The sequence below is a fragment of the Tursiops truncatus genome, chromosome 3, assembly GCF_011762595.2.
Source record: "Tursiops truncatus isolate mTurTru1 chromosome 3, mTurTru1.mat.Y, whole genome shotgun sequence".
Classification (NCBI taxonomy): Eukaryota; Metazoa; Chordata; class Mammalia; order Artiodactyla; family Delphinidae; genus Tursiops; species Tursiops truncatus.
The window spans coordinates 58,799,864-58,814,209 of record NC_047036.1 but is presented as its reverse complement, the minus strand read 5'-3'; the positions used below and the strand labels follow the sequence as shown (position 1 = coordinate 58,814,209).

The 14,346-nt window shown below is 40.4% G+C and overlaps 1 protein-coding gene across 8 annotated transcripts in view; it reads left to right on the top strand.

Annotated features, from left to right (window-relative positions):
• ANKRD31 (ankyrin repeat domain 31) overlaps window positions 1–4,551 on the top strand; it is a 128,721-nt gene extending 124,170 nt beyond the window's left edge. For 6 of the 8 annotated variants that reach the window (XM_073802216.1, XM_073802219.1, XM_033852945.2 and 3 more), the window contains one exon: window positions 4,188–4,551. In XM_073802216.1, the coding sequence (XP_073658317.1) occupies window positions 4,188–4,333 (146 nt within the window). In that variant the 3' untranslated portion in view covers window positions 4,334–4,551. The other 2 variants (XM_073802217.1, XM_073802214.1) reach the window with 2 other exon arrangements.
• The last annotated feature ends 9,795 nt before the right edge of the window (window positions 4,552–14,346 follow it).

Sequence of the window (14,346 nt, the reverse complement as noted above, 5' to 3'; positions counted from 1 at the left end):
GGGCCACTCTGTTTCCAGCATGTCAATTGGGAAGATGGGCAGGTTGCTTCCTGTGGAGCTACTGCTTATCATTCTGCACTTTTGTTGGTGACCTTCTCTATGTGAGCCCTATGGTGATAATTTCTGGTTACAAACAAGATGAAGCTATTCAGGTGCTCTTGGCCATCTCTTACAAGTGCCCATGTTTGGGTCTGTGACTTTTAAGGCAAGCCCCATTCACTGGAAACAGAATAGGGTTTTTGTGCATACAGGCCCATCCTTGCTCTGATGAAACTAAGCTAATATTAGCAAAATTAATTTAAATTAATATTTAAAGCCTTATTTCCATGGGCTTTTCCTGAAGGATGAATGCTCTCCACTCCCAACTTTTGTGAGGTACCTTGCTTCAGATAGTCTATAAAACAAACCTGCTAATGAGGGGATTATTTTGTTTACATATGGACCATGTGTAAAACAGTTTAAATTCTTTGGGTTGTAAGTAACAGTTTAAAACCCAAATCAAACTGGCTTACACCCCCCATAAAAAGGAATTTTATTGACTCATGTACATGAAAGACCAGGAGTAGGTTCTTCAGGCTTAAGCCAGTGTTCACAGAGCATGACTGAGCACCCAGTTTTTCTTGCTTTTCATTTCTCAGCTCCATGGTAGCAGCCTCTCCTCTCATCATTCCAGAGCTACATGCTTCCAGATTCAAGTCCAGAGGGAAAGAATTTGGATGTGACTGTTTCCCAGAAGGCGAAACAAAGATCTTATTGCATGTAACTTCACTCCGAATGGGTCGTGTTCTTACCGTGGATCAATGCCTGTTCAGTGATTGGCCTAGATCTAAACAAATCAGGAGATGAATGTTGGAAGGAAGAGATAGTGAATTATATCCCCTGAACTGAGCAAGAACTTTCAGACCAAAAAACTAAGCAGGCAACTCCATAAAGGGTAATTGTGAAGTTTATTGTGGGTAACTTACATACGGGTAGGAAGGATCAGGCAGAGATGATCCAGAAGCATTCCTAGCCCAACTCTGCCTCTGAAAAGGGTAAGGAGGATTTAAAGGGACCAAAGCTAAAAACAGAATCTGACCACTTGGGAGAAGTGTGGTTGGTCCACACTGACAGGAACCCCTGTTTTTCCTCCCTGCCCTTCCCTGAGGGGTCTCATGACTGTTAACTACCTGCATCAGCAAAAGGCATTCTTCCAGTTTTCATATCAGTTGAAGACAAGGGTAAGCTGATAGAGAACTATTAACTATCTGCGTCAGCAAAGGCATTCTTCCAGTTTTCATATCAGATGAAGACAAAGGTAAAAGCTGGCTTGGGCGCATTCCTTGTGAGTAGGCTAAAGTACAGTCATGCAGAAAGGGAAGGGATAGGACTGCAGACCTAAGATGGAGCTGACAAAATGGAGTCAGTGTGGTTCAGCCACACAGTTCAGAACAATTCCACCAGAAGCACATGGACCAAGTGTGGGGAAAGGGATGGTCCTCCAGAGGCAAATTAGGGTGGGATCACCATTAGAAGGATAAACGGGTACTTTATCAGGAGCGCCAGATATCCATGCAGATGTGTAACTGTGTAAACATTTGTACTGCTTAGAATTATGAACAAAGCACTTGGACTATACATACGTCTATCTGAAACTGTCTGGCTGAGGTCACACAGATAGCATGTTGGTGCTAACCTTGGAATAAGATTCAACTAGTTGAATGACGTATAGCTCATATAGCCAGTCTCCAAGAAAGGAATCTCTGAGACTGTCAGGGAGCTTAAAGAAGCCAGTTTCAGTATCATTGGCTCTTAAACTGGCAGAGCTAAAAGGGACCCTGCTGATCATCAACTCTCTCACCTCTCAGAGGCGATGGAAATCTAGATAAGCCATATAACTTGCTTGAGATCACAACCAAGTTTGTGTGACCTAGAAAATTGATCATCCATCTTCCAGCCTAACACTCTTTTTAGTAATAACTACCTGCTATAATAATAGCAGCTACTATTTATTGAGTGGTTGCTCTGTATTAGGCAGTAGACAGGCATTTCACATGCAGTATCTCATTTAATCTTTACAACTGTTTTATTCTCAATTTATTGGAAATTGAGGCACAGAGGGGCTTTGTATAACTACCTTCAGAAGCTTCAGTTATCCATTTTTTGCCTTGGTGTTTTAGACTGCAAACAGGCTTCTTTCTTCCAAGATAGGTCAGTGCTGATTTACAGCTTTATCTTGGGTATAGAAAATGGAGTGAAGAATGACCTGGTCAGAAAACCTGTTATATGTGCTCATAGACTTGACTAGGGTCTAGGGTTCGTAATAAGTAAATTTAAATCTTATTTTTTACCTTTTTAAAAATTTATTTTTTTAACATCTTTATTAGAGTATAATTGCTCTACGATGGGATGTTTGTTTCTACTTTATAACAAAGTGAATCAGCCATACATATATCCCCATATCTCCTCCCTCCTCCGTCTCACTCCCACCCTCCCTATCCCACCCCTCTAGGTGGTCACAAAGCACTGAGCTGATCTCCCTGTGCTATGCGGCTGCTTCCCACTAGCTATCTGTTTTACATTTGGTAGTGTATATAAGTCCATGCTAATCTCTCACTTCTTCCCAGCTCACCCTTCCCCCTCCCCGTGTCCTCAAGTCCATTCTCTACATCTGCGTCTTTATTCCTGTCCTGCCTCTAGGTTCTTCATAACCTTTTTTTTTTTAGATTCCATATATATATGTTAACATACAGTATTTGTTTTTCTCGTTCTGACTTACTTTGTGTGACAGACTCTAGGTCCATCCACCTCACTACAAATAACTCAATTTCATTTCTTTTTATGGCTGAGTAATATTCCATTATATGTATATGTGCCACATCTTCTTTATCCATTCATCTGTCCGTGGACACTTAGGTTGCTTCCATGTCCTGGCTATTGTAAATAGAGCTGCAATGAACATTGTGGTACATGACTCTTTTTGAATTATGGTTTTCTCAGGGTATATGCCCAGTAGTGGGATTGCTGGGTTGTATAGTAGTTCTATCTTTAGTTTTTTAAAGAAACTCCATACTGTTCTCCCTAATGACTGTATCAATTTACATTCCCACCAACAGTGTAAGAGGGTTCCCTTTTCTCCACACCCTCTCCAGCATTTATTGTTTGTAGATTTTTTGATGGCCATTCTGACCAGTGTGAGGTGATACCTCATTGTAATTTTGATTTGCATTTCTCTAATGATTAGTGATGTTGAGCATCCTTTCATGTGTTTGTTGGCAATCTGTATATCTTCTTTGGAGAAATATCTATTTAGGTCTTCTGCCCATTTTTGTATTGGGTTGTTTGTTGATATTGAGCTGCATGAGCTGCTTGTAAATATTGGAGATTAATCTTTTGTCAGTTCCTTTGTTTGCAAATATTTTCTCCCGTTCTGATGGTTGCCTTTTCATCTTTTTTATGGTTTCCTTTGCTGTGCAAAAGCTTTTAAGTTTCATTAGGTCCCATTTGTTTATTTCTGTTTTTATTTCCATTTCTCTAGGAGGTGGGTCAAAAAGGATCTTGCTGTGATTTATGTCATAGAGTGTTCTGCCTGTGTTTTCCTCTAAGTTTGATAGTGTCTGGCCTTACATTTAGGTCTTTAATCCATTTTGAGTTTATTTTTGTGTATGGTGTTAGGGAGTGTTCTAATTTCATTCTTTTACATGTAGCTCTCCAGTTTTCCCAGCACCACTTACTGAAGAGGCTGTCTTTTCTCCACTGTATATTCTTGCCTCCTTTATCAAAAATAAGGTGACCATACGTGCATGGGTTTGTCTCTGGGTTTTCTATCCTGTTCCATTGCTCTATATTTCTGTTTTTGTGCCAGTACCATACTGTCTTGATTACTGTAACTGTGTAGTATAGTCTGAAGTCGGGGAGCCTGATTCCTCCAGCTCCATTTTTCTTTCTCAAGATTGCTTTGGCTGTTCGGGGTCTTTTGTGTTTCCATACAAATTGTGAAATTTTTTGTTCTAATTCTGTGAAAAATGCCATTGGTAGTTTGATAGGGATTGCATTGAATCTGTAGATTGCTTTGGGTAGTATAGTCATTTTCACAGTGTTGATTCTTCCAATCCAAGAACATGGTATATCTCTCCATCTGTTTGTATCATCTTTAAATCTTATTTTTTAAAAGACAGTTTTTAATTTGTTGACTCTTCTTCAAACAGGAACTTCCAAAGGGTCAATGAAAAGCATCCCACATTATCTTCAAATAAATGAAATACTGTTAATCAGCGATCAGGAATTTCTCCCATGCCATATAATGGATGAGCATTGGAAGTTCTATGTGGAATGTGAGGAGCTAACATTCTAAAGCCTTGTTTTCTTAATAATTGATTAGGTATTTTTTCATATTATTAACCAATGTTCATATTTTGTTGTGTGTGGGCTGGTGGGCCTGTTTAATACACACTTTATGAGTTACTACTTAAGATGTGTTTACTGTTTTAAGAAAAAATATAACTCTTCCACTATTGTAGTAAGATTAATAGTTTTTTGCAATTAAAATAAAGACATTTTTGACATAAACAATATTGACTCTCTGGCTTTCTTTTTACTAAAATAAACTTCAAAAAAATCTTTAAATCAACACCTCTGCCTTTGCATAAATAACAGTTGTTCCTTGTGGGAAGTAAGAATACAAATAGGAGTGACTATTGGTCCTGAAAAGTCCCTGGTAAAGTAAATCTACTTAAAAAAAAGAACTTAAAGTCCTACTACCTTCCCCCATTTATTTTAGAATTGATGTTGAAATGAAAATGTAAAATTATGAAAGAGGTTTGTCTTAAGTTTCACAAAATTTAGTGTAGATAGAATTGTAGCTGTGGTAAGTCTGAGAACAAAAAATGAATAAATGAATCAAGTGTTGATTCGGGGGCTGATTATTTTAAATAGGATATATTTCATCTTTAATGTTTGCCACACTGTCATGAAGATTTTTTTTAAAAAGCGCTATATTCAAGAGCTTTATAAGTTTTTATAAGCTTTCTTTATACAGGTCTTTCTTAATCCTTTGATAGCCATCTTATTCTTATCTGTCATTACCCCAGGCTCCCAAATATGCTTTTTAACTTTGTGGCCTAATTCTGTCACTTCTCTCTCATTTGAGTAGACAGGTCAAAATTGCAATAAGAATTACCCTAGCAAGTGCTAGAACTTTGGGGGGGGGGATGGGGAGGAGCAATATGGTGTTGCTTTTTGGTATTTTCTTATTTTAAATGTACAGAATCTTAAATATCTTTAGAATACACAAGAAACTTGTCAACAGTTGCTTGTGGAGAGAAGAATTATGGGACTGGGGAACTAAGGGGAAAGGAAGACTTTTAACTACATGCACCCTTTGGCAACTTTGAAATTGGTACTCTGTGTTTATTCTTTGTATTCAGATAAAAATTTTAAATATCTGAAAAGATAGCACCTGAAAATGTTTGCCTATTCATAAAAGTGTAAAGACAGATCATTTTATTTTTCTTCCTTTGAGGGTCCATTGAAAATGTTCAGGATAAAGTAAACCCTACATGTTGTAATGTTTGAGAACTGACAAGAATTTTATTGTTCCATTATCATTTTCTTAGACTACCCTATTTTTCTAAATTTTGAATAATATACCTGAGGTGGTCTATTTGGCTTTCATTACTTAAGGAGATATTTAAAACATGGGCCATTTGGGAATATATGTACTAACGTGGGAAATATATACAATATATATAAATATACAATATACTTATATATATATAAGTAACTGAAAAATGCAAATTGTTAGACAGTATTTAGTACAAATCCTGGTTGTGTTAAATAAAAATGATATGCCTTTCTGCCTCTATGGTAGGGAAGTTTGGGGGAGAATGGATACATGTATGTGTACGGCTGAGTCCCTTTGCTGTGCACCTGAAACTGTCACAACATTATCAATCAGCTATACTCCAATATAAAATAAAAAGTTTAAAGAAAATTTTATGCCTTTGAGTGCATGTATAATATATATATTTATATAGCTATATAAATATACATATTTTTATATTATGTGTGGTATATCTACTTTATAAGCTATGAAATGTGTATTTGTATGTATAAGTATGTGTGTGGTGTGGGAGGTGTCAAGTAAAAGGTCTGGAATGCTACAAATAAAATTGCAGTGCCCGTCCCTAAGGGACTGGGGAAGTTGGAAGGATGTATTACAGTTTACTTTCAACTTAAAAAAAAAGCCACCCACACATTTCTTTTGTAATTTAAAAATATTTTTAAAAAAATAACTTAAAAGCAGGTACTTTGTTTAGTGATTACAATTTACAAAAGTCATACATTCTAAGTTTATAGTATAAGAAATCTTGCAATTCTTAGTTTTCATTTTAGTGATCAAATTCTTAAATTCAGTTTTCCAAGCCCATTTAACATTAAGTATACCAACTGGCAACTGACTTAACACCTAGTGGAGGCATGTTGAGTATTGCCCAAACTAAACAAAAGGGTCTACTTCAAGCAGGGTTGGGGTCCAGAGAGCTACCTTACCTCAGATCTTCCCTGTGAAATGATTGGGTGATTTGGGGTATTGGCTAGATGTTTTGCCTATTCTGTATTCTAAATGAAACAAGCTTCTGGACCCTAAGCCATACGAGGGACTTCCAAGAATATCTAATAATGCAATCTTCTCTGATATTTGTATCCTTTCTATAAAACTAAGTTCCTGAGTATCTCCAGGATACTCCATACCCAACAAAGAATCCTATTCCCTTTCAGACAGGTACTCCTAAATATTAGAAAGCTGGAACCCCAATGTCCCAGGACTCACAAAACTTCCTTTTTTTTTTTTTTTTTTTTCTGCGGTACGTGGGCCTCTCACTGCTGTGGCCTCTCCTGTTGCGGAGCACAGGCTCCGGACGCGCAGGCTCAGCGGCCATGGCTCACGGGCCCAGCCGCTCTGCAGCACGTGGGATCCTTCCGGACCGGGGCACAAACCCGTGTCCCCTGCATCAGCAGGCGGACTCTCAACCACTGCGCCACCAGGGAAGCCCCACAACACTTCCTTTTAAGACTTGAATTTACAGCATAAGCCTCCCCTGGCCTGATTGCTGGGAATGTCCAAGCATACATCTTGTCCTTTCGTCCTCCATTTCTCTTTCAGTCAGTCACTTCGAATTCCCCTCCTGAGCTCAGTCCTTTATCAGGACTAGACTATGTGCAGCCCTATCCCGTTTCTCTAACCCCAGTTCTTTGCCTTATAAAAACCTGCAGCACGCTTCGGCAAATTATTCTTCCTAAGGGTCTGTTTTACTTCCCTGCTGCTACTGCGAGAGTAAAATCTAGGCCCAACGTTTGAGGCCCCTAGCTCTCTGGTCCTGATGTAACCTTCCAGCTTCATCTCCAGCCATCTCTAACCTTCTATTCACTCTTAAGCTCCTTCTTCGCCCCTTTTATAGACTGAAATTGTGCCCTTTCCAAATTCATATGTTGAGGTCCTAACCCTCAGTACCTCAGAATGTGACTGTATTTAGAGATAGGACCTTTAAAGAGACTATTAAATTAAAATAAGGCAATTAAAGTAGGTCCTAATGCAGTCTGACTGGTGTCCTTACATGAAAAACTTTGGACATACAAAGGGATACCGGGGGTGCATGTGAACAGACAAAAGACCATAAGGAACACAGCAAAAACGCAGCCATCTGCAAACAAAGGAGAGAGGACTCAGAATGAAATCAGCCCTGCTGACGCTTTGATCTTGGACTTCTAGCCGCCAGAACTTTGAGAAATAATTTTCTGTTGTTTAAGCCACCCAGTTTGTAGTATTTCGTTATGGCAGCCCTGGCAAACTAAGACAATCCCTAACTCTACCCAACATTTTGTTTATACTACCGGGAATGTTCCCATCTGTCCATCTATGTCCATCTTTGAGCCCTCTCCTCATATATGACCTCCTGGGCTGCTTTCTCAGGCCAAGCACTTCATATTTACTGCTTGGTATTAGTTCTCTTTCAATGGCTCATCTCCCTCAAGTAGCTGGAAAACTTGTCGAGGTCAGGTTTAGGGTTTTGCACTTTGTGTTTCTAATAAAATATCTCAAACATACTAGATACTCAAGAAGTATCAATCAGGGTGTTTTCAAGTATGATAACAGAAAACCATACTCATAATGGAAAATGTATTATTTCATATATTAAGTCCAGAGGTAGGAATTTGGGGGTTGATTAATTCTTTAATTCAACAATATCATGATTGTTTCCATCTTTCTTCCAGCTCCCTTCACAGTGCCGAGATGGCTCTGCTGTTATAGGCAGGTGTACATGCAGAAACAGCATTATTAGAAGAAGGAAGGAAAATTTTCTTCCAATGCACGTCTTTTGGGAAGAAACCTTCCCTGAACACCACCACCCCAGGAAATTGTATGTCATTAGACAAAATTGTGCCATCTGCTTGTTCCAAAGCAGTCACTAGCCAGGGAAGTGGTTTGACTGGCTGCGAGAAGTAAGTACATGCCCATGTGCGGGAAAGTAGTCAGATGTACAAACTCCACACTGCCAGTTAGGAAAAAACCCTGGGGCTTCCCTGGCAGCGCAGTGGTTAAGAATCCGCCTGCCAATGCAGAGGACACAGGTTCAAGCCCTGGTCCAGGAAGATCCCACATGCCTCGGAGCAACTAAGCCCGTGCACCACAACTACTGAGCCTGCGCCCCAGAGCCCACGAGCCACAGCTACTGAGCCGGCGTGCCGCAACTACTGAAGCCCACGCACCTAGAGCCCGTCCTCTGCAACAAGAGAAGCCACCGCAGTGAGAAGCCCGTGCACCACAACGAAGGGTCATCCCTGCTCACCACTAGAGAAAGCCCATGTTCAGCAACGAAGACCCAACACAGCCAAAAATAAATAAATAAATTTATTTAAAAAAAAAAAAACCTGTGTAAGGCAGGGGCAGGGGTGGGGTAAGAGCTAATATTTATTGAGCACTTAACATATACCAGTCATTGTTATAAGCACTTCCGATGTGTTAACTCATTTAATATTCACCACACCCTATGAGGTAGGAAATATCCGCATTTTATAGATGAGGAAACTGAGGTATAGGATGAAGTAACTTGGCCCAAAGTCACACAGCTACCAAGTGGTAGAGCTGGGATTCGAACCTGGTCATCTGGCTTCACAACTCATGCTGTTAGGTATCATATATTTCCTCTGTCTCAACCAAAATTATCTGCCTAAAAATATGTTATGATTAAAACTGTGAACATCACTCTGAGTGACAGTGACCCTACTTCTGCCACCTACACATTCTGAGGTGTCAGTGTTTGCTCACTTTGGTGGATGACAGGCAGGACAGACGGAGATACTCATTGGTAGAAAATGGAATACAGAAGTCTTACTGGAAGAGTTTCAATATGAATACATTAGTATCTGCTCTTGGGCTCTCTCCTTTTCAATCTAGGGAGTTTCAGGCATAAAGAATGTGTAAAGTTTATTCATCTGAGATATTGCCCAAACTCAATTTTCACAGAAAACTACCTTGTTAATTGAATGCATGTGCCCATAGGACTTGTATTTTAAGTCCCTTTGGATTCTCAAGACTGTGAGGGCTGATAGCACGTAACCTCCACGTGTATTTCTTTGGACTCCCTCCTCTTCTATTTCTTCTCATCTCATGTGGTAAGTTTCTGCTTAAACTTTTTTTTTTTAATGAAATCACAGAAATGTATTTAGAATTATGTACTTTTCTTTGTAGTTACATTTTTTTAAACATCTTTATTGGAGTATAGTTGCTTTACAATAGTGTGTTAGTTTCTGCTGTATAACAAAGTGAATCAGCTATATGTATACATATATCCCCATATCCCCTCCCTCTTGTGTCTCCTTCCCACCCTCCCTATCCCACCCCTCTAGGTGGTCACAAAGCACCGAGCTGATCTCCCTGTGCTATGCAGCTGCTTCCCACTAGCTATCTATTTTACATTTGGTAGTGTATATATGTCCACACCACTCTCACTTTGTCCCAACTTACCCTTCCCCCTTCCCATGTCCTCAAGTCCATTCTCTACGTCTGCATCTTTATTCCTGTCCTGCCCTTACGTTCATCAGAGCCCCCCCCTTTTTTTTTTTAGATTCTATATATATGTGTTATCTGCTTAAACTTAATCATAATGTTCTCATGTCCCCAGTTCTCTTACCACCTAAATAAGAGGAGCAGAATTTGAGGCCATGTCAAATCAAGTCGCCTCCATTTAAAGTCCCGAGTAAAAGCTACATAGTTAACTTCTAGATTCCTTGGACATATTTGTAAGTTCATATTCTTTCATTTAGGCTACTCTGCTAGGGACTTTAAAGTAGGAACAGTAGATGCAAACATTTGAAGCTGTAATGTAAAGAGTGGTACTTCTAAAGGTTAAAGCAGTTAACATTTCTGTTTTTCGCTGTTCACAAGACACCTTGAAGTTCAATGGCATTGTGGCTGAGATATGACGTTGGCTCATGTCCTTCAAAGCTGGAGGCAAGGAAGTGGTAAGGCAAGTCACCTAGCTGGTGGGTGAGCCTCGCCAATCCCCCAGCATATTCATCTCAGCACAGCTTTTTTGTTCTCTGTTCATTACTGCCTACTCATTAACTGTCGTGAAATGATTAAACGAAACAAAAACTATGTTTCTATATCTCTTGGGTAAAAATGGCCCCAAAAGCAATGCTGGTGATGGAAATGAAGAGGTTTAAGAAAATATTGGTTCTCAATGTCTTGTAATAACCTATAATTGAAAAGAATCTGAAAAAGAATATAGGGCTTCCCTGGTGGCACAGTGGTTGAGAGTCCGCCTGCCGATGCAGGGAACATGGGTTCGTGCCCCGGTCTGGGAGGATCCCACATGCCGCGGAGCGGCTGGGCCCGTGAGCCATGGCCACTGAGCCTGCGCGTCCGGAGCCTGTGCTCCACAACGGGAGGGGCCGCGACAGTGAGAGGCCCGCGTACCTCAAAAAAAAAAAAAATATATATATATATATATATATACACATATATATACACATATATAATATATATTGTATATATTATATATATAATTCCTTGAAACTAATACACCATTATAAATCAACTATACTTCAATTTTTTTAAAAAGGAAAGAAAAAAAAATGTTGGTTCTCAGCCAAATAAAAAACCAGGGTGAAAAAAGGAGTAAACAGTGAAATTTGGAAGAGCTTAGCTCTGTGCCACGAATGATTATGTGTAGTAATGTAAACCAGAGAGCCCTAAGTCTCTGTAGCCGTGCATCTCCTTTTCCTTTAGAAGCCAAGTAGAATGACTTGAGTCCCTCAGTCAATGTACAGGGCAAAGCCCACCACCTCCCTGACTTTAGGTACCCCTGTTGTTCTACATTTTCCCAAGAATGGGCTCTCCCATTGTAGCTGCTTTCCTTTCTTTCTTTTTTTTAGATTTTTTTGATGTGGACCATTTTTTAAGTCTTTATTGAATTTGTTACAATATTGCTTCTATTTTATGTTTTCGTCTTTTGGCCCCAGAGGCATGTGGGATCTTAGCTCCCCAACCAGGGATCAAACCCGCACCCCGTGCGTTGGAAGGGGAAGTCCCAACCACTGGACCGCCGGGGAAGTCCCTGTAGCTGCTTTTCTCTGAAATTCGATCAGCAGGCCGGTCAGCTTGGTACCTGGGCATTGCTCGCAGCCACTAGTGCTGTCCTCACCCCCAAATCTCTCTACCGCATGCTAATCTCACCCCCCTGGTCCTTCCCCCAAAGCCCCACCCACCCCCGCTCTTGTGGCGCAGGCTTCACTGAAGGCTTGGTGGTAAAGGGAAAGGAGTGATAGCACAGCACAGCAAACAACCTAAGGTTGACTGGACATGACCCCTACCACAGGGAATTTCTCCTCAAGGATGTTCTCTTTAGACCCTGCTCTGGCTGAAGCAGTATAGGACGGTGGGTATGAGCGCAGACTCACCTGACATCCTGGCTCCACCACTCACTGGTTATGGAACCTTGTGACCCTCCCTAGGTCTCACTCCATGTCTGAAATGGAGCTACCAAGGTGCCTCCCTCCTGAGATGTTCCTGAGAATTAAATGAGATAATCTGTGCGAAGTGGGCATTCCAGTGGCTGGCACATAGTAGCTTTTGTTTCTGTGAGGAGTAAGTTACCAGGCTCCCCCCTTTCTCTGTAAACCTCTGATTAACAACGCTGCTGCATCACACACACACACACACACACACACACACACACACACACACACACACACACACACACACACACACACACACACACACACACACACACACACACCCCTCCCTATATCCATAACAGCAGAATCTTTGAGAATGTCTGGGCATCAGTAATGACTTAAGCTCCCCAAGTGATTGTAATACGCAGCCAGGCTGAGACCTACATCTATAGACTCTTTCTACATCTTCCCCTTGGCTTTCTTTCCTGAGCCACCTATCACCTTTCTCCAGGCCCATGAGAGAAACTCAGTGTTCTCCTATGCTTTCCTCATTGTATTAGAAGCATAGCATTTGGGCTCTGTGACTCAATTCTGCCCATCTAGGCTCTGCTCAGGGCACCTTGGCTTTCTCACCATAAAAATATTCTTGTAGGTGTTTTCCACTCCAGCCATGAAGTATAAGAGATTACATTCAGTTGTTGCTTTAAATGACATTTTTTTAAAAACAAGAGCAAAAATCTACTATAGTTCACCACAAATCGAGTTACACATGTCCCTTCCAGACTAGGAGATCAAGAGTTGCAGCTGAGGAATCCAAGAAGCTGGACACCACTGGAGCACAACCTAGCAATATACTTGGAGTACTGATAAAATCTTTCCACAGACCTTAGGGGGTTTTCAGCCTTGGCTGATCATGAAAATTACCTGAGGAACTTTAAAACTGGCCCAAATCCAGGACCCACTGGCAGAGATTCTAATTTCATTGATCTGGAATCTGTGCATCTCGGCATCAGTACTTTTTAAATCTCCCCCAGATGATTCCAATGAGCAGCCACTGACCTCGGGCACCTGCTCTTATCACTTCAGTTTTCTCTTTCACCCACCATCAATCACTGCATTAACCTTGTGTTTCCAATGCTGCCCCATTAAAAGAGTCAACCTGGGATGCTTCTTTAAAATACAGATTCCTGGGCCCTACTCCAGGCTTACTGAATCAAAACCTTCAGGGAATTTTTTTGACAGCTGCATAGGTGATTCTTATAAGGCAAATGTGGGAAACACTACATTAATCCAAGTTATCTTAGCCCATTTTCAGTTGATTAATATGTATTTTATTCATTTATTTAACAAATATTTAATGAGCACCTAATGTGTGTTCAACATGGTTTTAGGTGCTAGGAATACAGCAAAGAACATGACAAATTCCATGTCCTCATGGTTATTATGTCTTGAGTATGTCTAGAGTAAACAAGCAAACATTTAATTTAATAATTAAATTCAAAAAAATTTAATTTCAGATAGTGATAAATGTCATAAAGCCATATCAGGATAAAGGGCTAGAAGGTGATATGGAGGTGGGGCAAGCCATTGTTTTTAAAAGGGGAGCCAGGAGGGCCTGGTTTTGAAAAGTTGCATCTGAACAGACAACTGAGTGATGAGAAACTGCTTACAAATCTCATTTGTAGTCTCACTTATACCATGTTTACTCTATATGTCTCATGTCTCCTAAATTAAATGGGATTTTCTTCAAGGTCAGGGACTGTCTTATATTTTTGTATTCTTCCATAGCAACCAGTGCGGCATTTTGCACACGCAAGAATTCAGTGAATCACACTAGTCGCAAAAGAATTTCATCCTTAAATATACCTTTAAAGACTCAGCCAGAAGAGAATTTGGCAAGTTACCTGCTTGCTAAGTAAAGGAAAATCCAGGGAAACATATTAAGCATCAGACATTCAGCCCAAGGCTAGACTTCCTGCTTGCTTCCAGTTGGTAGCCATAGTTACAAATTCTGATTAGAAAGGCTCCAAAACACGCCAAGATCTGGTCATCTGTGTATGACTCCACGCTGGTGAGCCCAGACCCAGAGCTTCGATTATCAGTTTCTGCTGCCTTACCACCTTGTGATGTAATTTGTCTTTTGTACTCAACTTCCCCTCAACTTCTTACCAATGTCTCTGCATGCCTTCAAGTTCCATTCAGCCCCTATTTCCTTAAGATAAACAGCTGAGTTCTGCAGAAGGCCACTGCATCATATAATGTTTCTGAAGGCCAAAGAAGACTTTTTACTACATTAGAAATTCCTCAGAAGGTTTCGTGAAACCAATTCAGATGGCTTGGGAGGGTTTTTCACAATTCCAATTTGGGATTTATATGGCTTTTAGGAGCCTTTCTATTCCTTGCAGGATT